Raw genomic sequence first — 27,541 nt, 5'->3', positions numbered from 1 at the left:
GAGAGATCTCCTTGTATATACCTTCTTATATACAAGTAATTGGGTAAAAAGTCGGATGGAATCTAAATATGCAGAGTGAAAGAAAGGGAGAACTGAACTACAAGGGAGGGTTTTCAAAAGGTTTGGTACAGGAAATCAAAAGTACCAGAAATAAAATAAGGGAAAGAGTCAAAACTAAACTCTCAGATTCTACTATGATAGTCCTTGCAAATTTACATTCTTTCTCACAAGCTGGACAACTTGCATATTTACTGTCTAAATTGCATTACCAAACAGCAAATGTCATGTAACACCTAAACGATGATATAATTTAATCTTCTCTTCGAGTACTGCAATCATTGCTGCATTACCTGCGCAATGGTAGGGATTTGAGTCTGGGAATTCTGAGCTTGTAATTGGATAGATTCACTATCTGTGGCGGAATCTGTTACACTGCCATCTTGGTGAGATTCAACTACTGATTCCATGGTCATTTGTCTAAAAAGAAAAATAAATCGTAAGTGATGCACAATTCAAAAGTATTTCACATCACGTACACAGAACACAGTGATGTTTATTAGAATCATTGTATCATAGAAGACCTACAGTGTGGAAGCAAGTCATTTGGCCCATCAACTACATACAGACTCTCCTAAGAGCATCCCACCCAGACCTATACCCTCCCCTATTCCTGTATTTGCAATGGTTAATCCATCTAGCACACACATCACTGAATACTATGGACAATTTAGCATGTTCTGGATTAGTGGTGCTGGAAGAGTACAGCAGCTCAGGCAGCATCCAAGGAGCTCCTTGGATGCTGCCTGAACTGCTGTGCTCTTCCAGCACCACAAATCCAGAATCTGGTTTCCAGCATCTGCAGTCATTGTTTTTACCTACTATTTAGCATGGCCAAACCATGCTAAATCTGCAGATTTTTGTACTGTGGAACGAAACCAGAGCACCCAGTGGCAAACCCATACAGACATGGAGAGAACATACAAACTCCACGCAGAAAGTTGCCCAAGGATGGAATCAAACCCAGGTCCCTAGCACTGTGAGGCAGCAGTGCTAATCACTGAGCCCACCATGCCATCTGCATTTAATCATCATTTAGTTTTCTTTTTCAAACCTGATATATTCTATTTGGTGAGAGTGTGTGAGATGGAGGGGTGAGGATGTGAATGGAATTCTGGAAGGTCCAGTTTAGTTTATATTGTGCCTATCTTCTGTACTCCCAATTTTATTAGCAATTTATTATAATTTCTGTATGATATTCTGTGTTTCCAATACAGAATATCATACATAAATTTACAACAAATTGTTAACAACAACAAAGAATGTTTGGAATTTAGTCTCCAGATGAGCAATAGCCATCATTCCATATGCTTATCCTTCTCCAATACCTCTACTTGCTTTTCATTGAATTAATTATCTAATCCAGCCCGTGTGGCAACTGTACTCCTATAAGTGCTATTTAGGTAGGGAGTTCCAGGATTTTGACCCAGAGTTCATGAAGAAATAATTCCATGTCAGCATGCAATCTTATGTGACAGGGAATTTGAACGTGGCAGTGTACCCAGCTGCTGCCTATGCTCTAAATGGTGGAGATTATTGATTTGGAAGACGTTGATAGAGATATAGAGTTTTCACAGCAGGGAAGGAGACCATTAGGCACACCGAGTCTATGCCGGTCATCAAATATTCACCTATTCTTGCATATGCCCCATAACCTTGTATGGCTACAGCATTTTAAGTCCTCATCTAAGTTACTCTTATCTGTCTTGAGGGTTCCTGCCTCTACCACACATTCAGTGTGATTTGTACAAATTGAATGAGTGGGCAAATACATGGCAACTGAAGTACGATGTGGATACATGAGGTTGTTCATTTTGGAAGTGAAAACAGGAAGTCGGATTGTTACCTGAAGGGTGATAGATTGGAATAGGGGAGGTGCAACAAGACCTGGACATCTTTCTGCATCAGTCAACAAAAGTGAGCATTGCAAGTGAAACAGCCAGCGAAGGCGGCAAAAAGTATGTTGGCCTTTATAGCAAGAGGATTTAAGTACAGGAGCAGGATGTCTTGCTGCATTGTACAGGACCTTGCTGTGACCACATCTGGGAGTGTTATGTCCAATTGAGATTTCCTTACCTAAGAAAGGATGTTCTGGCAATGGAGGGAATGCAATTAAGGTTCACTAGAGTGACTGCTGGGATGGCAGGACTTAAGAATAAGGAAAAACTGGATCAGTTAAGATTATATTCACTAGAGTTTATAAGAATAAAAGGGGATATCATAGAAGCCTATAAATTCCAACATGACTGGACAGGATCTTTGCGAGAAGGATGCTTCCGGTGCTTGGGGAGTCATAGGCCATTGAGGACTGAGAAGGAGTTTATAAAATCATAAGGGGCTTGGATAGGGTAAATAGACAAGGTCTTTTCCCTGGGTTGGAGGAGTCCAGAACTGAAGGATATAGGTTTAGGGTGAGAGGGGAAGTTTTAAAAAGGGACCTAAGGGGCAACCTTTTCACACAAAGGCTGGTGCACTTATGAAATGAGCTGCCACAGAAGTGGTGGAGGCTGGTACAATTACAACATTTAAAAAAAGGTGCCTGAATGGGTATATGAATCGGAAAAGTTTAGAGGAATATGGCCAAGTGCTGGCAAATTTGACTAGATTAATTCTGGATATCTGGTCAGCATGGACAAATTGGACCGAAGGATCTGTTTCCATGCTGTTAATCACCATGACTCTATGATTCTATGACTCAAATACTGGCAGTTCGAAAACCTCTGTGTTAAAAAGTCTCTTTCTGTCTGTCCTAAGACTTCAACCGTATATTTTTAGCCCTTATTCTTGAACAATCACAGGAAATGGGCTGTTTTAAGTTACTTTGGCTTAAAGATCTCTGTTGTTAATTAAAACAGTCACAATTTCCCCAAGCCTTTCTTGAAATTCCCCCACCCCACAATCAGGCAGTGGCCTCGTGAATACATATTGTGCACACAGCATGGCAACTATGATTTTGCTGGTAGAGTAGAATTTTATATTCTCTATCCCTCAATGAAAACTTTAGTTTTCCATCGCTTTCTTTTGATACCATCCACTTGACGTGCAATTTTAATGTCTTATGAAGCTAAATATTCAAAACCCTCTGCTCTTTCATGTTATCCACTTTTACCCCCTTCAGGTTAACTAACTAGCTATTTATAACCTTATTTTTCCGAGGACCTTTCAAATCTAGGGGCGGCACGGCAGTGCAATGGTTACATTGCTGCCACACAGCGCCAGGGACCTTGGTTCAATTCCAGCCTCTGTGTGAAGTTTGCACATTCTCCCACTGTCTGCGTTGGCTTTCTCCCACAGTCTAAAGATGTGCAGGTTAGGTGGATTGGTAATGCTAAATTTCCCCATAGTGTCCAGAAATGTGCAGGCTGGGTGGATAAGCCAAGGGAAATGTGGGGTCAGAGAGAGATGGGATTGGGTCTGGGTGGGATGCTCTTCAGAGGGTCAGTGTGGATCCGAAGGTCCGTATCACCCCATTCCACTGTAGGGGTCTGTCTACCTTCAGTATGAAAAAGTTCTACCAACTTGGCCATCCAACAAACTTTGGAATTGTTTCTCTGGGAAGGGCAATCCCAAAACCTAGAAATAAACTTCATTACACGCCCTCTTAAAAAAAAAAAAATTTTTAAAATAGTATGAACATATTAAAGAATACTTCTAATTTATCAGTGGACAAATATAGCATATTAGTGAAGCACATAGATCAGAAAGGTGCAAGGTTAAATCCTTGGATTATACTGCAAGTGATGTTAATCAATATGCCACAGCAGAAACTGATGTCGTCAGGTCAAGGAGAACATATACATGGATACTATTAAACCATTTGGTGAGCAACCTTGATTGAACCTAATATTAAACATCCATGCTGTGAACTGAAGAATAGTTACTTGAGCAAGACATAACTGACTGAAGTTACCCAGGAATTAATACAAATTCACTATTGAACTGAAGTAGGACGTTTTACGAATAGTTGATATTAAAGAATTCATGTTTTAAAATTATGACCCTAAACTATCATAAAATCATTAGCAATCTTGAATGCCCAATTTATCTTCCTTGAAGCTACTGCATTTAAAAGTTTGCATATATACAAAAGACAATCAAACTCCAAAAGATACTCACCCTGAGTTTCCAAGGTTGCTGTGTTTGTATGCAGTCACTTATCTATTTAGCAAAAATAGATTTCTCTTTTGACGTGCTTCAGAAATATTTTTGTATCAATTATGAAGATATCAGCGACATTCTGCCATCTTAGTATTTCAAGTTCATTCAGTTGCTTCCTTTATGAAAGAAAAATGCAGGGCATAAACTTAGAGAAAAAGTTGCAGATAAGCAATGATGGATTGGGAATAAAATGAACCTTTAAATCGATTTTGTAAACAGATCTGAGGTGTTTAGTAAAATATAATTACCTAGTTCTTATAGCAAATCTGCATTTTTTAAAAATTCTTTTCCATTTATTCTTGAAATATTCCATTTACATACATTCCTTTTTATTCTTTGAATAATGTCCTGGATCCAAATTAAGCATAAGAGGCTAGTGAGATTCCTAATCAACTTGAATACTTTAAGAGGGATTCCATTGGCTCCCAAAGACATACGCACAGTCGGTTTATCGCATTGATGACTTCAGCTTCAAATACATGTTAGACAAGTTGGTTCAGAATGCAATGCTTTGGCAGTCATTCAATCGTATATGTGAATTCACGGTTCAGGATATGGTTAAAATGGTCTGCCCATTGAGAGAGTCTCATGTCTGTTTATTAGGAGATAGTGATCAGTTCCTATGAGATAGGTTTCGTACTCATTTTTGGAGAGCCTCCAGGTTGAAAGGCAGGTCATAAAGCTCTGTAGCCTTGTTCTCTCAACAATGCACCTTCACCTCGCCTTGTTTGACCTGTGGTATGTATTTTGTTTGATGGTGGCTGGACTTTCTTGCTGGTGACTTTTTTTGTCAGGAAATGTTGGATCTATACATGTTGTGGATATTCAAAAGCTCAGCTATATAATGGTCATTCTTGTCAGATCAACCTTCATGAATGTTTTGGCACACAATAAGCAAGATTCCTCTAATCCTTCCTTAAATGCTTTGATTGTATTGATTTCAAAAATCACTTGTGGTTCTGCATCAATATTTTACTCACCTTTTGAATCAATTTTTTTTCCTCCAAGTTCCCTCTAGTACTATATTCAAATTTCCTCCTCTTCCACTCCTAGTAAAAAATAACCTGTACTATTAATTAACTCCTAAATTGCTTTCAATATTTGAATATTTCTGTAGGAATCTACATTGTATTGACATTCTCTACTGCAATCAATGTCTGGTTCACATATTTCATTATGATTGTTCTCATCACTGATATTATCTCAGCAAATTTAGGCTGTCCATATCTTCTAAAATGGGGGATTAAAAATGTACACAATATTTCCCTGTGGTACAAATATCATCTTGTGTTCATTAACCCCCTGCTTTTATATTAAATGATTAAATATAAAACATACCATCATTCTAATTTTCAACATTTTACAGCTGTTATTTAAGATTTGTGTCTGAGTTAGGGAGATTAAGAATCTACCAGAATTTCATGTCTAGTTGCTATTTTTTGATCCTGAAAATGCAACAGCTCCATTCAAGAAAGGAGGCAGAGAGTACCAAATGACAGACCAGTTAGTCAACATCTGTCACTGGAAAAGTATGAGAGCCAAGTATAAACTAGGTAGTACCAGGAGACTTCAAAAATCATAACAATCAGTAACAGTCAAGCATGGCCTTGGGAAAGGGAAAAATGTGTTTGACAAATTTGTTACAATTCCAAAAGGATGTACCAAATAGGGTGGAAACAGGAAATGTAATGAATTTAGATTTATCAATTTATGCCACATAAAACATTCATAGAGTCATGCAGCACAGAAGATACCCTTCAGCCCATCAAATCTGCACTGACAAAAAAACACTATTGTAAATCCATACTAGTGGCATTTTCCAGCACTTGTCCCATAGCATTGAATGTTTTGACATGTCATGGGCTCATCCAAATATCTTTTAAAGTTTCCTGCCTCAACTACTCTCTAGGACAGTGCATTACAAATGCCTACCATCCTCTGGGCAAAACATTTCCTCAAATTCCCCCCTAAATATCCTGCCTTTTATCTTAAAATTATGCCTCTCTTATTATTGACCCTTCAACTATGGGGGAGGCAGTTACTTCCTATCACCTTATCGAAGCCCCTTAATCTTATACACCATATTCAGTCCCCTGTCAGCCTTCTCTCCTACAAAGAATAACCCCAAACAAATGCAGCCTTTCTTCTTAAGTAAGTGAGTGAGTTATTTATTGTCACATGTGTTTTGTTGCTACAATCCAACATCATTTTGAGTTACAAAAAGAAGTTACATAAATAGGGTTCATCTTCGATAGAAGGGGTCCTCAAGACCTCAAGGTCTTTACAAGATGTCCTGGGCCTCAAGGAGTCCTCGCTCCAGGTACAGAAATGACTGGCCTGCCAAGAGTCCATATTCTAGGCATACCACAGTCAGGAGGCCCCAGTCCAGGCACTGTGTCTACCACAGCCACCGTGAGTCCCTGCTCCAGGCACGGACACTGCCGACAACCAGTTGTCACCAAGAGTCCACATTTCGGGCCGACCGCAGACAGGAATCTCTGCTCTCACACTACCTCCACTACAGTCAACCACCCGCCAAGTGCTGCCACAAACAACAACTCGCCGAGTACACACATCAGCAGTCCCACTGCAGCTGACGCCCCAATAGCACTCTGGCTTCCCCACCACACGAAAAGAAGAAGAAAAAAAAAGATCAAGATGAAAAGAAGAGAGAGATGATGCAGCAGGCCTGCAGCGGGTGGGCTATGAAGCCCAAACACTACCCATGCCAGTTCCATCCTCGGCAATCTTGTAGCTGACAAAGAATTTGAAACTAATCAGTTTGAGCTGCATAGTTGAATCTGGTATGTTTAATAACTGCAGCCATAATCAAACATGCTGTTCTTTCAACTGCAGTTAGTCATGTAGACTTGTTGACTTCCCTGAAAGGAGCTCCAAGACTTTGACCCACTGTGGAGGAATGGCTTATTGTTCCCAGTCAGAATGCTGTGCGACTCACAGGGAGACTTGCCTGTGATGGTGTTCCCATGCATATTCTAATAATGCCCTTGTTCTTCTAGGTGGTTTTGAATTTGAGTACTTGGAAGTTGCTATCAAAGGAGTTGCAGTATATCTTATTGTGCTCCCACTGTGTTCTAATTATGGAGCATGCATATATTTAAGTTGGTAGATAAGAGTGCAGAGTAGATAAAGTTGGCACTGGAAAAGGCACAGCAGGTCAGGAAGCGTCTGAGGAGTCAGAGTCAAATGTTTTGGGTATAACCCTTAGAGTCATAGAGATGTACAGCATGGAAACAGACCCTTCGGTCCAACCCATCCATGCCGACCAGATATCCCAACCCAATCTAGTCCCACCTGCTAGCACCCGGCCCATATCCTACCAAACCCTTCCTATGCATATACTCATCCAAATGCCTCTTAAATGTTGCAATTGTACCAGCCTCCACCACATCCTCTGGCAGATCATTCCATACACGTACCACCCTCTGTGTGAAAAAGTTGCCCCTTAGGTCTCTTTTATATCTTTCCCCTCTCACCCTAAACCTATGCCCTCTAGTTCTGGACTCCCTGATCCCAGGGAAAAGACTTTGTCTATTTACCCTATCCATGCCCCTCATAATTTTGTAAACCTCTATAAGGTCACGCCTCAGCCTCCAACGCTCCAGGGAAAACAACCCCAGCCTGTTCAGTCTCTTCCTATAGCTCAAATCCTCCAACCCTGGCAACATCCTTGCAAATTCTTTCTGAACCCTTTCAAGTTTCACAATATCTTTCCGATAGGAAGGAGACCAGAATTGCACGCAATATTCCAACAGTGGCCTGACCAATGTCCTGTACAGTCGCAACATGACCTCCCAACTCCTATATTCAATGCTCTGACCAATAAAAGGAAAGCATACCAAACACCTTCTTCACTATCCTATCTACCTGCGATTCCACTTTCAAGGAGCTATGAACCTGCACTCCAAGGTCTCTTTGTTCAGCAACACTCCCTCGGACCTGACCATTAAGTGTATAAGTCCTGTGAAGATTTGCTTTACCAAAATGCAGCACCTCACATTTATCTGAATTAAACTCCATCTTCTCAGCCCATTGGCCCATCTGGTCCAGATCCTGTTGTAATTTGAGGTAACCCTCTTCACTGTCCACTACACCTCCAATTTTGGTGTCATCTGCAAACTTACTAACTGTACCTCTTATGCTTGCATCCAAATCATTTACATAAGTGACAAAAAGGAGAGGGCCCAGCACCGATCCTTGTGGCACTCCACTGGTCACATTCCTCCAGTCTGAAAAAGAACCCTCCACCACCACCCTCTGTCTTCTACCTTTGAGCCAGTTGTGTATCCAAATGGCTAGTTCTCACTGTATTCCATGAGATCTAACCTTGCTAATCAGTCTCCCATGGGGAATCTTGTCGAACGCCTTACTGAAGTCCACTTAGATCACATCTACTGCTCTGCCCTCATCAATCTTCTACAAAAAACTCAATCAAGTTTGTGAGACATGATTTCCCATGCACAAAGCAGTGTTGACTATCCCGAATCAGTCCTTGCCTTTCCAAGTACATGTACATCCTGTCCCTCAGGATTCCCTCCAACAACTTGCCCACCAACGAGGTCAGGCTCACCGGTCTATAGTTTCCTGGCTTGTCTTTACCGCCCTTCTTAAACAGTGGCACCACATTTGCCAACCTCCAGTCTTCCGACACCTCACCTGTGACTATTGATGATACAAATATCTCAGCAAGAGGCCCAGCAATCACTTCTCTATCTTCCCAAAGAGTTCGAGGGTACACGTGATCAGGTCCTGGAGATTTATCCACTTTTAACCGTTTTAAGACATCTAGCACTTCCTCCTCTGTAATCTGGACATTTTGCAAGATGTCACCATCTATTTCCCTACAGCCTATATCTTCCATATCCTTTTACACAGTAAATACTGATGCAAAATATTAATTTAGTATCTCCCCCATTTTCTGTGGCTCCACACTAAGGACGCCTTGCTGATCTTTGAGGGGCCCTATTTTCTCCCTAGTTACCCTTTTGTCCTTAACATATTTGTAAAAACCCTTTGGATTCTCCTTAATTCTATTTGCCAAAGCTATCTTCACAGGCCTCATCAACTCTCTTGCTTATCACATGTTGTTTGACCTGCTGTGCCTTTTCCAGCGCCACATTTTATCGACTCTGACTCTCCAGCATCTGCAGTCCTCACTATCTCTGAGATAGAGTGCAGATCAAGCAGGTTGCATTGTTTTGAATAAAGTTATGCTTTTTGAAAGTGTTGCAGTTGCCTCATTCAGGCAAGTGAACAGTATTCAATCACACATCTTAATGTGCCTTTTGAGACCACAAGTCCATAAGATATAGGCGCAGAACTAATTCATTCAGTCCAGCAAATCTGTTCCGTCATTCAATGAGATCATGGCTGATCTGATAATCCTCGACTTTGCTTTATTGTATATACCTATAACCATCGATTCCCTCACCCATTTAACATCTGCCTCTCTCAGCCTAGAATTTCCCTAATAAGCTAAACTCTACAGCCCTCTGCAGCAAAGCATTCCACAGATTTACCATCCTCTGACACAGAATTTCACCTCATTTCAATCTAAAATGGGCAATCGCTTCTTCTAAAATTATGGAGTCTACTCGCAGTCTCTCAAACATCAGGAAACCACTCTTCTGTCTCTACTCTTATGTTTGAGCCTGAGTCGCACAGCATTCTGACTGGGAACAATAAGCCATTTCTTCACAGTCACTGGGTCAAAGTCTTGGAGCTCCTTTCAGGGAGTCAACAAGTCTACACTACTAACCACAGTGAAAGAAGAGCAAGTTTGAATCATGCATGTTTCAAAACTATTTCCTCTCATCCTTCCAAACTCAATGAGTACAAACAAAATCTTCAATACCTAATCAACCTAGTGAACATTCTGTGGACTGCTTCCAGTGAGCACATAGCTTAGGTAAGGTGCTAAAAACTGTTTACAGTATGCATGGTTTAACTAGTGCCTTGTGTAGTGTTAGGAAGACCTCCATATTTTTACACTCCATTCCTTTTAAAGTAAAAGCCAACAGCTCATTTGCCTTCCCAATTACCTGATTAATGCACAAGGACCAACCAAATCTCCTTGGGCTGCTGCTTTCTGGAGTCTTCCCTCCACCCCCTGCCCATTCAAATAATATTCAGCTCTTCAGTTTTCCTTCAAACTGCAGAATGTCATTTTTCCCCATATCATATTCCATTTACCTAGTTTCTGCTCATTCATTTAAACTATCCATATCCCTCTGTGGATTCCTTATGTCACCCTCATACTTGCTTTCCCTATCTGCAAACTTTGCATGGTACATACATTTCCAAACATACAATTTATATTGTAAATAATTGTGCCCACAGAACCAATTCCTGTGGCACTCCATTGGGTACAGGTTGCCATTCTGAAAATGACCCCTCTATCTCAATTACGTCTTGTTTTAGTTAGTCAATCCACTTTCCATTTTAAAATACTTCCTCCAACACCATGGTCCATCATCTTAATAAGTAGCAACACATGTGGTATCTAATTGAAAGCCTTTTTGGAAGTCCAAATGTACTGTCTGGTCCCCTTTAGCCATCCTGCTTGTTAGGCCCTCAAAGTACTTTTAATTAGTTTATCAGGTATGAGATCCCCCTCAAAAAGTCTGGCTGATTTTGCTTAATTTTATTTTTTTTTAAATGATTTTCTATTACATTATTTATGAATTTTCTCATTGACAAATGTTATACTAACTTTTTTAGTTACCTATTTTTTAGTCACCTCCCTTTTGGAATATATTGACAATTATCCAATCTTCTGGCATTTTTCCCAAATTTAAGGATTCTTCCATTTGTTACCTTGTACTTCTTCATCTAGTAATAGAGATCGTATTTAGTTCCACTCCAATTTGGGCCACTTGATTATTTAATCGTTTGGATTGCTAATACAAACATCTAACAAAAGATTGATGCAAAATACTTAAGTAACTGCTCTGCTATTTCCTTGATATCCATTTTATTTCCCCAGTCTCATCCTCTAAGGGATCAAGATTCAACTTGGCTTTTGTTATGGACCAGACCTAACCCCATCAAAATATATTAAGAGGATAGCCTTGATCCTCATATTGGGTTATGAGTCTTGGAAAGTTAAGTCCTCAAAATTTAGTGGAAGCAGTGTCTTGAATAGTTTTAATGGGGGAGGTAAATCAAACATTTCATTTATATTGTGAATAATTGATAAGCCAGAAAGTGAAAGATTATCGGGGTAGGCAAGAATATGGAAAATTCATATTAGCCATGATCTTATTTGAATGGTGGAGCTCAAGGGACAAGTGGCCTACTTCTGCTCCAAATGTATATGTTTGTATAACAGGATATGTACAGGCAAGTGAGTTATTCAAGTGTCACCTGTCATAGTATTAATATAGCTGGTCCAGTTCAGTTTCTGATCAACTGTATCCGTGGTACGCAAATGATGTGAGGTCCAGCATTGTAATGCTATTGAATGTCAATGAGAGATTAGATTATCTTATTAGACATGATCAATGCCTGGTATTAGTGTGACCTATTACTTTCTGTTTAGCAGCCCCCTATCAGAATGTTATCCAAGTGTATTTGTGTATGTGCACTGATCAGTAAACATTCCCAGTTCTGATTTTATGATAGATGGAATGACAATATAGCAACAAGAGCAGGCTACTCACCCCTTCAAGCCTGCTTTGCCATGCAATAAGATCACAGCTGAACTGACTTTAATTCTAATTCTACTATCTTGCAGACCCCTGGTAATCTTTCATCCCCTTGGTAATCAATAAAATGAAAGTGCTCTTGTGGCACAGTGGTAGTGTCCTACTTGCATGTGCAATAATGTCCTGGGGCTGTGGTGATTGGTCTCATAGTTAAGTCAGTTATTCAGCATGGAAATAGACCATGCCAACCACAATGCCAAACTGAACTAGCCCCACCTGCCTGCAGTTGGCCTACATACCTCCAAACATTTTTTAAAAATGTACTTATCCAAGTGTCTTTTAAACTTTCCCATTGTACCAGCATCCACCATTTCCTCTAAAGGTGTACTTAACACGAGCCACTCTGTAAAACAACTGTCCCTCTTTTTTTAAAAAAAACTTTCTCCTCTCACCTTAAAAATATGCATCCTAGTCTTTCAATTCCCCCACCATCGGGGAAAGTCACCTCCAAAACACCTTATCTATAACCCTCACAATATTTTAAACCTCTAAGGTCAAGCCTCAACCTCCAACGCTCCAGTGAGAAAAGTCACAAACTATGCAGCCTCTCCTTATAACTCAAATCCTCCATTCCCAGCAAAATCATGGTAAATACAAATCGGAAGAACTGCGGATGCTATAAATCAGAAAGATAAACAGAAATTTCTGTAAGAGCTCAGCAGGTCTGGCAGCATCTGTGGAGAGAGTTAATGTTTTGGGTAAAGTGACCCTTCCTCAAAACATCCTGGTAAATCTTTCCTGAATGTTCTCCAGCTTAATAATATCCTTCCTATAACAGGACCACAACTGCACACAGTACTCCAGAAAAGGCCTTACCAATGTTCTGTACAACCTCAATATGACATCCCAAAACGTCTGAGCAATGAAGGCAAGTGTACTAAACACCTTCTTAACCATTTTACCTACATGAGATGAAAAGTTGAAATTATTTACCCGAACCTCTAGGTCTCTCTGTTCTACAGCATTACTCAAGGCCCTAGTGTTAATTGTACAAGTCTTACCTTGTTTGTTTCACCAAATGCAATACCTCACATCTGTCCAAATTAAACTCCATCTGTCACTCCTCAGCCCATTGACCCAATTGATCAAGATCTCTTTGTAATCTTAGATAGCCTTCTTCATTATCCACTATACCACTAACTTTGGTGTCATCTGCAAACTTATTAATGTTCTCTTCTTATATTCTCATCAAAATCATTCATATAAAATGACAAACAAAAGTGGATCCAGCACAGATCCCTGTGGAACATTACTGGCCTCCAGTCCAAACAACAAACCTCCACCAATACAGACTCCTGCCGTTAAGCCAATTTTGTATCCATTTGGCAAGCTGAGTCTGAATCTCAAGTGATTTAACTTTACTGATTAGTCTACCATGCAGAACCTTAAAGGCTTTACTAAAGTTCAAGTGAACAAGGTGTACCCTCAATCTTCTTGGTTACTTCCTCAAAAACCTCAATCAAGTTTGTGACCTACGATTTCCCTCAGACAAAATCATGCTATCTCAAATCATTCCCTGCCTCTCCAAATGCATATAAATCCTATCTTTTGGATCACCTCCCACCACCGAAGTCAGACTCTCAGGTTCATAATCCACAAACTTCTCCTTACATCCCTTCTCAAACAAAGGCACATTAGCCACTTTTCCAGTCATCCAACATCTCACCCATAGTTATAGATGATACAAATATTTCTGTAAGGGGCCTCAATTTCCAAACCTCCCAGAACAGTTGAAAAATGTGGTGCTGGAAAAACACAGCAGGCCAGGCAGCATCCGAGGAGCAGGAGAATCGACGTTTCGGGCATAAGCCCTTCTTCAGGAATCATTCCTGAAGAAGGGCTTATGCCCAAAACGTCGATTCTCCTGCTCCTCGGATGCTGCCTGGCCTGCTGTGTTTTTCCAGCACCACATTTTTCAACTCTGATCTCCAGCATCTGCAGTCCTCACTTTCTCCTAGTTGATCTAAACCTCCCACAACACCCTGGTAGACACTAGATTAGGTTTCTGAGATTTATCCTTTATATTTTTAAGACTCCCAGCATTTCCTCAATTGTAATGTGTGGTTTTAAAAACAATATTTATTTTGAGTTCTCTAGCTTCCATTTTTTCTCTGCAATAAAAATTGATGCAAAGTATTCATTTAATGTCTCCCCCACCTCCTGAGGTGGAAAGATGACCTCTTTGATCTTTAAGGGTTATTACATACATCTTCCAGTATGCAAGATGTGACTTCAGTAAGTGAAACTTGACCAAGTTTTCATTGAAGTCAATTTTATTCAAGTCATTTTGTTTCATAGTCTTGATGTTGTAGATAAATCAGGAATTCAGCTCTTTCATCCATGCTTAAACTAAGGCTACAATGAGATCTGGAGCTGAGTGGACCTAGTAATACGCAAGGTGAGCATAGATGATTGTTGTATACATGATTTGTCATTCAAATGTCAGCAATACATCCCATCATTTTGCTAATTATTGACTGGGCCATTGAGGAGATAATTAGTCAGACTGCATTTGTCCTTTTTTGTGGACAGGATTTATCAAGACAATTTTCCACATTGGCAAGTTGTCCCCATTGTAGCTGTACTGGTGCACAGCTTGGCCAAGGGTGTGGTTAGCTTCAAGCATATGCCTCCAGTACTACATCCAAGATATACTTCCTGTTGTTGTAGATATTTTAAAATCAACCTCTTCAGACATGTTATGACATATGTCTGAAGCAAATGGGAGTGCATTAAGCTATTTCTTGATATCATGAAATGCAAGAGGCACTGCAGCCAAATTGGTGCACCATAAACTTTCACAAAAGGTAATCTGATAATGAAGAAATAACTGCTTTTGTTGATTGATGAATAAATATTGTCCAGGATGCGAAGAATAACTCCAATAGTGCTGAGGGACCATTTACATCTGTCAGAGCAGGTGGATGGATCTTCAGTTTAAGCTCTCATCTGAAAGACCTGTACTCAAAATAAACAGGGTTGGCAGGTGAATTCACACCTAAAACGCCTGCTAAAATTAATTTGAGGGGTGGCCAGTCAAAGAGAGGCTGCAAGAGGGAAGGGTCTAACTTGATTAGGAGCATGAATGAGACTACAAAGAAGATCTGGAACACAGGCAGGCTGTGTGGAGGAGGGTTGCCTCAAGGGGAAGGAGGGGGGTTGCGAGACAGGGTGCAAAGGAGAGTTATGATGAGATGAGATTAGATTCACTACAGTGTGGAAACAGGCCCTTCGGCCCAACAAGTCCACACCGACCCTCCGAAGAGCAACCCACCCATACCCATTCCCCTACATTCACCACTAGGGGCAATTCACTGGAAACCGGAGCACCCAGAGGATACATACGCTGGGAGAATGTGCAAACTCCACACAGACAGTTGCCCGACCCGAGGCGGGAATTGAACCCGGGTCCCTGGCGCTGTGAGGCAGCAGTGCTAACCACTGAGCCACCGTGCCGCCCCACGTGACAGTTAAAATCAGTTAACAATTAAGAGCAAGAAAGTCTTAAAATCGCTATGGTAATCAACACACCACAGCTGAAGTTTAAGGCTACATTTATTCAAGTGCTGCTACATGAGGAAGAACTGAATTTTTAAATTCATATCAGAAATACAGACACAGTGAGAAGGGCATTAACTGCCTGAACTATTCCAAGAGATTAGCTGGTGATCTCACCAGCCTCTGTCAGCTATTTTCAAAATATTTTTATTGCTAACTTATGTCTGCTGTCTTGTCCTAATTTAAAATTTGCAATGTTGAAGAAATTTATGTTTGCTTATGTATTGTGGCCTTTAATAGATATTTGATAGTTGAGTATATTGAAGAATTGTTCTAATCCCACTTATGTGGAGTCCAAATACGCCATATGTCAACACAAATATAGAACGTATTGTATTTACATGATTAAATCAAGTTAGTCAGCATGAAAAAATAGCCCTCAAGTAAAACCTCAAGACGTCTCAAAAATAAAATGTGTTTGTACTGTGTAAGATTAGGTACCTCCAACAAAGTTAGGTACACCAACAGTAACCTGGTATCATGTAACTCAGATAGAAGCGCTACTAATTCAGCCACAGACTGACACTACAGTTCGAATTTGAATATGTTAGGGGATGGGTTCACTAATTTAATAAAAAATTCTAAATGCCATTAACTTGTATATTAAAGTTGTTAACATGAGAATTCAAGGAAAAAAGCTGTGTTTTCATTCCTAGACTGTGATGGCAGTTAGAATCATACAATGAAAGAACACAGAAGAAAGATAGTTGGATCTACATGCCTTGCTAGTTCTTTGGTAGAGCGATGCAACTTATTCTAATCATTTTTACTCTTTCGCCATAGCTCTTAAGAAATTTATAGTACAGAAAACCGGATGTGTGAAATAGCCTTTCAAAACAAAGAGGGAATAAAACCAATGAGCTAAGGGCAAGATAGACAAATGGCAGCATCATATTAAAATGGAAACCCGGCTAAAAGAAGGGCAAGACTGGCTGCTCAGCATTCCTGATTATGCAGTCTTCAAGCAGGTTGGAGAAGGGGATGAATAAATGAATTACAGTTATGAGGAGGGTTATTGTAATATAAAATTAATGAAGCATCAAATGAGGCCAAATAAAAACAGAATATAACAATGCTACAAATCTGAAATTGAAATAAATGCTTGAGGAACGCAGCATCTGTAGAGAAAGAAACAGAAAACATTTTGAATCCAAAGACTCTTCAGAATTTGTTTCTCTACATGTGCTGCCAGACCAGACCTACTGAGTTTATCCAGTATTTTCTATTTACGTAACAAATGAGACCACTAGGGTTGAGATGTACATGGTAACTTATACATGGATGCAGAAGATGTGAGCAGGGTTCTTACGGAGTACTATGTTTGCACAAAAGAGTGGGATGATGCAGATATTCTAGTTAAAGAGAAAGCTTGTGAATTCTTAGATAACAGTAAGCCAAATGAGAACCAAAATACTGAGGAACTGAAGGCGATTAAATCACATGGGCTAAATGAGTTCTTAGACTGTTAAAGGAAGCCAGGAAGGAAATGCTCTGGGAACATTTTCAAATCCTCACTAGATATCAGAAGTTTGGTATTCACAAAGGACAAAATGTAAGCTAAGTAACTTTAGGTCAGAGGACTTTTGTAACAATGGTTGTGCCCCTACATCTCAGCCAGAAAGTCCAAGTCTCATCCACCCTGGACACGTGTCATTAATATCTGAATAAGTTGAACAAAATATGATTAGGCCTGTCAGTCCAACTTACTGGAGGCAGTATGAAGAATAGAATTAAATGTCACTTCGAGACATAGATTTATCAAAGATCATCAGCATGATTTGTTAAGTAATGCCATGTCTAACTAACTGCATTCTTTGAGGGAGGAGCAAGAAGAATTGATAAGGATAGCGCATTGGATGATATCTACATTAAATTTAGTAAGGTAGTTGACAAGGTCTCATATGGTAGACTGCCCAGGAAAGTAAATGCCCATGGGACACATGGAAATGTGACAAGTTGGTTCCAAAATTGCTCAGTGACGGAAAACAAAGGCGAATAGTGGCTGGATGTTTTCTGTGAATGGAAATCGGTCTCCAGTGGTGTTCCATAAAGTTGTGTGGGTTTCTTGCTGTTAGTGGTATACGTTAAATCTGGGAGGCATGATTGGTTAATTCACAGATGACACAAACTTGGCTTGGTATTTGATAGATAAAAGGATGGCTATCAACTATAAGATTGAGTGGACAGAAAAGCAGCAAATGGAATTCAATCCAGAAAAAATGTTATATTTTTAGGGAGGCAAACAAAGCATCTATCAGAAGAATGCACAAGAAACGCAATGATACTTAGAGGGGTACAGGAGAGATCTTGGAGCACATGCCCACAGATTTTGAATTTGGAAGAACAAGTAATTAAGATGTCAAAGAAGGTAACTGTGATGCTTTACTTCCTGTTGTGAGGTGCTGAATACAACAGCAGGAATGTAATACTGGAACTATATAATGACACCAGTTAGGCCACAGCTGAGGTTATGTGTAAAGGAAAGATTTAGGTTGATTAACAAGGACCTAAGGAAAAGCCTTTTCACCCAGATGGTGGTAGGTGTCAGATGTGGAGGGTATTAATCCCAAAGTTGTACATGATCCTCAAACCCAGAAACGTCAAATGCTACAAACTATTGCAGCTTTGGGCAGGTGTAACTAACCATGGCAACCAAGGATACCAAGAATTCATGACACTAATATTTAGTTTAAGTACATTTGTAGTTTTTCTTATAATTTATATAGATAGATGTGTTTTTAAAAGACATTTCTTCTACGGCAAAAGGGCTTAAAGAAATCAAGATTGAATAGCTACACAAGCAGACAAACGTTACTAACATATTACCAGGTTCTGTGATCAAGAGAGGGCAAGCAGCAAACTTCTGGTCCAGATTTCAATGGCGGCAAAGTTTCCAAGAACAGAGGATCCAGAAAAAATGAACAGCATCTCACAGAGAGATTCATCATTCTGACACAAGACAGTTCATTTTCCTGGAGAAAAGTTATGTTATCAAACCACTTCATTTCCACTCTCATTGGGCAGTCCTGAAAATCCTGGAAAAAATGCTAATAGTATTAAGTTATGTATTGTTAATCAAAGAAGGCCAAAAAAATGCTCATCAGTATAAATACCAACATCAGGGTGGCACAGTTGTTAGCACTGCTGCCTCATAGGGCCAGAGACCTGGGTTCAATTCCACCCTTGGGCGTCTATCCTCCTGGTGCTCTAGCTTCCTCCCACAGTCCAAAAATTTGCAAGTTTGATGGATTGGCCATTCTAAATTGGCAAGTAATGTGTAGGCTAGGCGGATTAGCCAGGCAAATGCAACGTGATAGGCTAGGGGGATGTGTCTGAGTGGGATGCTCTTTGGACAGTCAGTGAGGACTTGATGGACCAAATGCCCGCTCCCCCACTATAGGGACTCTAAGATTTCTAAGTACATAGATCAGTTGAACTGAATCAGCCATTTCTGTGCTGTAAATTTTGAACCTTATTCTGACATTAACTTCATTCAAGGCACAAAGTGTATGCATCACTCACTCTTTGGTATAAATTGGATAGTAAAGCACTGATGGCCCCTTGGCAAGGAATTAAAATGAAGGGTTAATAAATCATCTTCTACCCTTGATAACATTGCCTGAAAATAAACTGAAAAATCACACAACACCATGTTATACTCCAACAGGTGGCTCCTGATGAAGGGGCAGTACTCATAAGCCAGTGCTTCCAAATAAACCTGTTGGGTGATAACCTGGTGTTGTGATTATTAACTTTGCACACCCCAGTCTAACACCAACATCTCCAAATCATGAAATAAAACCTGAAAATTCACTGCTCTTCAAAGCTAGGGGTTGGCATAATTAGAATTCTTAGAAGTGATGTAAGACTACAGAACGACCTCAGTTATCTGAATGTCAATTAGTCGAATTTCGGATTTCCCAAATAAGATCTCAAAGTCCCGTAAAAACATTATCCAAACAATCAGTTATCTGAACAAAATACTCTCCGCCCATCTCGTTCGGATAATCGAGGTTGCCCTGTATATGTAGTGATCTGTTTGTATCACTACCCTGAGATATCATTGTATCATTTTTTAAATTTTCATGACAGCATTAGTTTATTGGAAAAGACTACACCAACTCACATTATAATCATGTAATTAACTTGCACTTGTGGCATTTACAATTTATTGTTTTTTTAAGAAAAACAAAAGCACTGTTTCCATACATTTGTTAGGAATCCATTTCCCCTACAACTTTTAGAAAAATTGAGATGGTTACAATTGAATAGAGTTTGTATTTTACAGTACTTTTAATGTCTTTCAAACATTTCATAGCCACTGATGTTGTCATTTTGTTATATCAAAAACAGCAAACATATTGCACAGTTAGCACTGAAAACCAGCGAATGAGCTACATATTAGTTTTTGATAGCGTTGGTTCTTTCAAATAATGTTTATTTCTGACCATACAAACAAGAATGGGGCTTCACTTTAACATTTCTGAAAGATGAGACCCAAAAATACCATTCCATTTGTACTACCTTTCAGCATCAGTCTGGATTACGTGCTCATGTTCACTGTGGTTGGCACGTTGGTCATTAAGATAATCAAATTAAGTACAAAAGAATTTTTAAAAAGTGGTAATCAAAGCCAATTAAACATAAGGAAGAAAAGTACCTTGAATTCTGAAGGATAATTCTGAAAGTAGCAAAGCAATTTCAAAAGAATGGAATTTTGTTCATAGGCTGTGCATGCTTTTAAGTTGTGATTTTGATTATGAAAACAAACATATATCCCATACACTGTTTTTAATATACATCTTAACGGAATACAGAAAAGTACTTTCAATAATTATATACACATATTTCAGCAAAGATCAGAACCATATAAACTGTTCTATGCCAACAAACATGAGTCATAAATTGAGATTTGTACACCGCTTTGCAGACGACGCTAAAAATTTGGAATTATTTTGAAGTGGAGCATCAAAATTTCTCCCACAATCCCCAAATAATTTTACCATTCATTACAAAAGTACCCAATTGTCAAGTATTTTTGAGCCAACTGCTACAACATTTCTTCTTCCGATTAGCAGTAAATTAAGGTCAGAATGGTCTGGCTGTCATTAGGTATTTTTATTTGCTTAACTGTCAATAGTTCCAGTGTTCTTTAGATAAAATTATGAACATGTCCTTCCTAAAATACTATCTAGATTTGAGATCATAAGCATTGGAGTTAATCCTTCAACAGTAATACTGTGCCCAATAAAATTTGTATTTCACACTACATAAACTGTTTCATAAAGATTGACATCAATGCTTCAATATTGCAGGAATACTATGTAAGAAACAATCCTATGAAATTCAATAATACCAAATTAAGAACATCCTCTGGAATAAACCACTTACAAATGTTTTGAATTTGTGGAATCAATCATAGGAGTTAATTAAATTTATCATGCCTCTTTGAAAGAGCTAGCCAATAGGTTCCACTCCCCAACTACCCTTACAATTTTCATTCAAAGGTAAAATTACTGGTAAAACTGCCTCAGTTCTTTCAGATAGTGCAATTCAAGATCTTAACAGCCAGTAACAACATAATCTGTATTCCTTTATGTTAATCTTAAATCAACTTTATTTAATGTAGCCTCCCCGAGGGGAAGGTTTACTCCAATACTTCTCAATTTTTAACGTTTCAAAGTATCTTCCGTTCACCTTTTCTGCTCGGAGAACACTACGTGTATGCCGATATGTTTGGTACAAAGCACAAATGCGATAATACAGTTGAATGGTAAGACTATTCCAGTACGGTACTGCTTTGGAAAACAACGTGATCACGAGTATGTACTCCAAACCAAAAAAAAATTGGGAAAAAAAATCGTTGGGGGGGGGGGGGGATTTGTGCGCGTAAGCCACCATCATATTCATCTGTAACATAACTTCCTAACATATAATAATCAGCGTTAGGCAATTTGATTTTTGTGTCATAATCGGGATGGGGTTTGGCTGTTTGAAGAAGTGGATGAATATGCAGATCCTACAAAACACAGTTCTGCCTTAAGAGCTAAGCAGATTTCTACAGAGCAGTACCAGAGGTTGGGGGAACAAACGGTCACTACGCCATTACTGAAACCTTCCCCTTCAAACCAAACGCCGCCATTTTATCACAGCCTGCTGCCAGAACTAGATTTTATTTCAAACACTTTTTCAATCAATCAATCAAACTACACTTTTAAAAAGCGACATTCACGCACCAAGTTATTAACATGCCCGAAAAACGAAGAAATTCAATTTCAAAATAAAAAGAGGAAAAAGCTAAGGCTCAACCCCGTTGTTTGGACGTTGCAGTTGGGTATTCGAAAATTTAAAAAAGGCTCCTCACAAACCGCAGACTCGCGTTTATTATTAACCGGGTGGCGATCAATTTTACTCCAATATTAACTGATTCACACATGAATAGCTCCCCCCAACCAATTTGGGGTTGACTGATTAGTTTTTTTTAAATTAAAAAATTAAAATAAAATAGATTCAATGAGTTAAAACATTTTGGTCATACGGATCTGAAATTGAAGGGAGGTTAAGAAAATAGGTTCTGACCACAGCTTCACAATCCAGCAACTTTCAAACAAAACCTATCGCAAAGTCAACCGATCGACCCCCACCCCGCCTCGCCTTTTGAACAGGCATCGGGACTTGTCCAAGAGACAAAAAAAATACGATTTGCGTTGATTATTTTGACCGTCTTCTCCGCCAGAAAGGAAAATAAACTCAGACATTCGGCGCAAAATACTGAAACGTAAATTCAAGACCATCCGAGCTGCGAATGTTTTGTCGCTTGAAAAAGGAAGCGAGAGAGAGAGAGACAGAGGGGGGGAAAAATGTCGAAATGAATAAGATGCATCCAAGTGTCGAGTACTGTGTCCTGTTCTCCCTTTCTCCGACATGTCTGCTTTCACCACGATGGGATCAATGCCCGAGTCTCCTCGGTGCCAACGCAGGACTGACAGCGGCGATGAGACCTCGCTCTCTCGCCTTCAAATCTCCCTCTAAGTAAATTTCCCCGTGTCTTTCTCCTCAGTCACTCAACACACACGCACACACACACATCGACAGTCTCGGTCGTATTTTCTGTGACAAAGTCTAACCGAGGATAACGTCATGTTGTTACACTGTAGCTGATCATGTTGTCGCAAGTGGACAAACGTCAGGAGCTTACATACAAAAAAATGGGCGGCTAAAGTAACAGGAGACACGGCGAGCACTGCTCCTGTCATCTCAATAGGAGGAGGGGAGAAAAGAGGGGTAAATACAAACCCAAACACGCTCACATACACATATCGACAGGTATTCAACAGAAATAAGGAGGGGGGGGGGGGAACCTACTGGCGCTGTAAAAACCAATTCCACACTTTCCGTCCTCTTCAAAACCAACAAGGGAAAGGGATAAAAAAAATCCCTCCTCCCAGCTGCTCTAAAGTCCCAGTGAAGCTGAAACACCAGACACTATGGGAAATTTTAAATTTTCTTTATCAAAACACGATGGATTCGAATTTTAAAAACAAAACACTGCAGGGTACTTTCTCTGCAAAAAAAAACCTGTGATCAGTAGCGCCTTTGCCCGATCCTTGTTGTTATCTACTGCTACTGGCGGAATTTTAAAAACGCCAGTCTGCAACTTGCAATTGTTTCGCTTGCAATCTGCAGTTTAAAATCGATTTCTAGTGAAAACGAAGGCAATGAACCGGCAATGTTCATTTGAAGCTACTACTGTAAAATCAATTTACTCCGGCGACTAGAATTTATTTGTTATTCTTAGTTGCCTATACATGTGCATAGAAAGAAAGTGGGAAGGGGTGGAAACAAGTCACCCTAAAAATTTAAATAATATAATCACACTCAACAGAACCTCAAATAATCGCACGTCTCAAACAAAACCATCGCTTTTATTATTTTTAAACACCCTCGATTCAAACATCCTGACGTCCCCCGATTTAACAGAAATCTGAAACGTTTTAAAGTCTGAAAAATCGAGGACGAGAAACTAGTGCTGTGGATGGTAGTGGTAGACAGATTCCCAAATCCCCTCCGAAGAGAGGGAGAGACCCAAAAGCCCTGAATCGAAGACATCGATCTGCAGACGGGCTGGACGGCGAGCTCTGATCTGATCTCGTCAGCCAGCAGTCGCCTGCCTCTTGCCCTCCCCAAACGATAAAGTAAGGGGAAGAAAAGGAGGAAGCAAACAGAGAAAGAGAGAGAGAAAAAGAGGGAGCCGACGGGTTGCCACCTTCCTCTCTCACAGACACACACACACAATGACCCCAGCCAATGGTTTCCTTATATATTTTTTTCTCTCTCTCTTCCCCCACTTTTGCATTAATGCTACGTGCATGATGTGCGTGTGAAGTGTTGGTGCCACCGTCTCTCAATTGACTCCTTTCCCTCCGTCTCCTTACTTACCCCTTACGTAGTTTTACTCGTCACTGATTACGGTGCGCCAGGAGTGGATGGCTGTGCTGATACGTAGCCGCCACGTCAAAAAAATACACTGAGAGCGTCACCTCCAGTCCCCTCAAACCAGGCGAGGCCGCAGCACCCGGCTCGCGCGCACAGCCCGGATCGCTGCGCCGCCGCCGCCGCAACTCGACGCCCCATTGGCCCGCACTCCCAACGGACCGGCCTTCTAAACCTCGCGAGAGGCCCGAGCCTCGCCGCCATTGGTCGGTCCGGTCTTCTTCGCGCGCTGCGGGGAGGGGGCCGGGGGCGGAGAGGATGAAGAGTATTCTCCGCCGAGCCCGGATCTCATTTATTTTTTCCTCGGCTGTTTGGTTGGTATCGCTCTTCTGTTGTAAAGTGGAAGAGGGGGGGGGTGGGGGGATGGAGGAAAGCAAAGAGACGAAAGAAAATCACCAGAATAAGGAACTTGTTGCTTTTGTTTTTTTTTGTGTAAAATTCTCGCGGCCAAGTTTTGTTTTAGAAGCTGAAATGGCCGTCTCTGTGTGGCGATAAATGTGGCCGTAAATAAACGGCGTTTTAATGAAACATTCAAGGGCTACTTTTATAGAAAAAAAAGCCAAAGCTAAATTGATTTTTCCCTCCTCTTTCCCCCCCCCCCCCAGGCTGGTCCCAGAATCGCCAACCTCCATGATTATTATCGGAATCTTGTCGGGTGTTCGAGTATGCTAATTCGGTTGATTTGGAGCGGGGTTCTTCTTCAACCGATTTCAGTGTGATTTTGGAGTTTTCCCCGTTAATCGAGCTTATTTTAAAATGTTTTAAGCCGGGAGCAGTTGACGCATTGCGGAGTGTGGTCGCCTCCATGTGGTGATCGTCTGTTACTGTGGAGACTGCGATTCCAGAACTTGCTTCAAAGGACAACACTCTCTTCTGGCTCAGCCCCATTTTCTCTGAACCGAAGAAACTTTTTAAAAAAAAATGATATCTACGTTTTTGTCATTAATTTAAAAATAAAAACTGTAGAACCCGTCTAAAAACGAGGATTCTTATTCACTCTCTAAGTGTTAAGTCAGTGAGAGAACTTGTCTCACATCGACTAGTTCTTAAATTATTGTTTAACATCAAACCGAAAATGCCGAACATAGGTTCAACCTGACCTGCTGTCTGACTTGTTAAAGAAGGAAAACGGGTATTTCGGATCGATGAGTAAGCTTCCTTTGAATTTGGACATGAGTTATGCTTTTGTACTGTTCTAACCTCTTCATCTGCCCAATAGTCTTCACTCTACAAAGACAGTTGTTGAAGAGAGGGCATTTGAGAATCTTGCAACGAAATTTGCTCTCATGAAATTATTTGTACTTACAATGGAGTTTGTGGAATGATGCACAAGTACCAGATTGATACAAAAGTATAATAGTGTGGGTGCTTGAAACTCAAAATGTTGGAAACATTGAGCAGTTTAATTAAGATCTCAGCTTGACAAACTTTCCTCATCCTACTTGATACTTCGTTCTATCATTCAAAGATATGTTGCTAAACTGATCAACTCGCCTTAAATACAATGTACTAATTTTCTGTCATTATATTACAAAACTTATTGCCAGGTGAAAGAACATTATATTGGCAGTATCCCTACGTTTGGTGTCAAATAGTTTTAGTTCAGGCATAGCAACATCAGTGTGGTGCTGCAAAAGCACAGCAGATCAGGCAGCATCCAAGGAGCAGGAGAATCGGTGTTTCGGGCGTAAGTTCATCATCAGGAACTTTCCTGATGAAGAGTTTTTGCCCGAAATGTCAATTATCCTGTTGCTCCGCTGTTGCAGTGCTTTTCCAGCATAACACTCGACTCTGATCTCCAGCATCGACAGTCCTCACTTTCTCCAGAGCAACATCAGTGCTCAGTAAGGCTCACTTCGAATGGAAAACTTAAGTCTGAGTTTTCCTGTGCAATGACACCCACAGGATGTCCCAAAAATGTTTCCAGCCAAAAAGCTACTTTTGAAATAAAAACAAAGCATAGAAGGTACTCAATGTCTGTGGAAAGAGAAACAAAGTTATTGTTTCAAGTCCAAAATGATTCTTCTTTGGAACTACTTATTTAAAGAATAATCATTTGTAGAAAATGCAACAGCCGAATTGTGCTGAACAAACTTTCACAAAAAAAACTAAAGCACTGAAGGTACTCAATGTCTGTGGAGAGAGAAACCTTACACAGAAGGTGGTAGGTGCCCGGAACGTTTTGTCAGCAGAGGCAGGCATGGTAGATTCTTTTAAGGTGCATTTGGACAGATGCATGAGTAGGTGGCGAGCAGAGGGATACAGACCCTTAGGAACTAGGCGATAGGTTTAGACAGTGGATTTGGATCAGCTCAGAGTTGGAGGGCCAAAGAGCCTGTTCCCAGGCTATAAATTTTCTTTTGTTCTTCAAACACCAATAAGAATGTCAGGAATAGCAGCAGTGTGCATCATTCAGCGTTTTGAGCCTGTTACACCAGTCAATAAGATCATGACTAATCTGATGTGGCTTTCATTTCACATTCTTGTCTGTTTCCCCCATAATACCCGAATCCCTGTGGATCAAACTCCACCGAGCTCAACTTTGAATAAATTCAATGACAGAACCTCCGTTAGTTGAAGAAGCGTTTTTAAAAATAAGACAAGGAACAGCAGATAGTCTGGCAAAACTCAGTAGGTCTGGCAGTGTCTGGGAAGATATCAGAATTAACATTTCGAGTCCAGTGACTCTTCAACAGACTGTTAATAGCTGTGAAAATCTGGTATATATGCTAGCTGAAGTTAGCGGGTGGAGGACATGAATGGATAGCTGGAGATAGAGCCCAGAGAGAGAGAGATGAAAGGAGTAGGTAAGCAAGTAGTAATGGATCAGAGGTCATAACAGAAGAAAAGCTGAATAAGACATAATAAGAGTTAAAAGTGAGAAAATGGGTTGACTGTGCTGACTGCGACCCATATAATATGATAATTGGCCTTGGAGTACCTGGGAATGGGTGGCTGCTAAAATGAAACATTTCATAATAAGACTAGAGATGGGGTGGATAAAAATATTGGAAGGATGGAATCAGGCTCTAAAGTTATTGAAATGGATGTTGAGTCCTAGACGCCACAGGGTCCTCAAGTGGAAAATGAGATGTTTTTCATCAAGCTTGTGCTGAGGCTCACTGGAGCACTGCAGAAGGTTTAATACCTGCTCATTTACCTCCTCCGTCCTCACTATCCAAGGCTCCAGACATACCAAACAGCGATTCACCTGTTCTTCACTCCATCTAGTCTACTGTATTCGCTGTTCATAATGTGGTCTCCTCTACACTGGGGAAACAAGTAACCGCTTTGCAGAACACCTACACTCTGTCCGCAAACATGATCCCAAGTTTCCATTTGCCTGCCACTTCAAAACAACACTGTGTTCCTTGGCCAACATTCCTGTCGTAAACATGCTGCAGTGTTCCAGCAAGCATCAATGAAAGCTCAAAGAACGACAACTCAGTTTGCTTTTGGACACTTTGCAGCCTCTAGGACTCAACATGGAGTTCAATAACTTTAGAGCCTGATTCTATTCTTTCATTTTTTTTACCCTGTTATGACGT

At 40.3% G+C, this 27,541-nt stretch overlaps 1 protein-coding gene and 1 long non-coding RNA gene across 6 annotated transcripts in view; one reads left to right on the top strand and one right to left on the bottom strand.

The window, feature by feature from the left end:
* LOC140480773 (cAMP-responsive element modulator-like) overlaps window positions 1-24,070 on the bottom strand; it is a 161,431-nt gene extending 137,361 nt beyond the window's left edge. For 4 of the 5 annotated variants that reach the window (XM_072576123.1, XM_072576126.1, XM_072576127.1 and 1 more), the window contains exons 1-3: window positions 23,940-24,070; window positions 4,174-4,331; window positions 351-477 (exon numbers count right to left, since the gene is read on the bottom strand). In XM_072576123.1, the coding sequence (XP_072432224.1) occupies window positions 351-473 (123 nt within the window). In that variant the 5' untranslated portion in view covers window positions 474-477; window positions 4,174-4,331; window positions 23,940-24,070. Of the gene's footprint in view, window positions 1-350; window positions 478-4,173; window positions 4,332-5,195; window positions 5,265-23,939 lie in introns of all 5 variants that reach the window. The other variant, XM_072576125.1, reaches the window with a different exon arrangement.
* Window positions 24,067-24,973, top strand: LOC140480774 (uncharacterized). The gene is made up of 2 exons (XR_011961401.1): window positions 24,067-24,307; window positions 24,599-24,973. It is a non-coding gene; the product is annotated as an uncharacterized lncRNA (long non-coding RNA).
* Window positions 24,974-27,541: the final 2,568 nt, after the last annotated feature.

Source organism: Chiloscyllium punctatum, chromosome 8 (assembly GCF_047496795.1).
Source record: "Chiloscyllium punctatum isolate Juve2018m chromosome 8, sChiPun1.3, whole genome shotgun sequence".
In the NCBI taxonomy this organism is placed as follows: Eukaryota; Metazoa; Chordata; class Chondrichthyes; order Orectolobiformes; family Hemiscylliidae; genus Chiloscyllium; species Chiloscyllium punctatum.
This window is presented reverse-complemented; position numbering and strand designations above follow the sequence as displayed.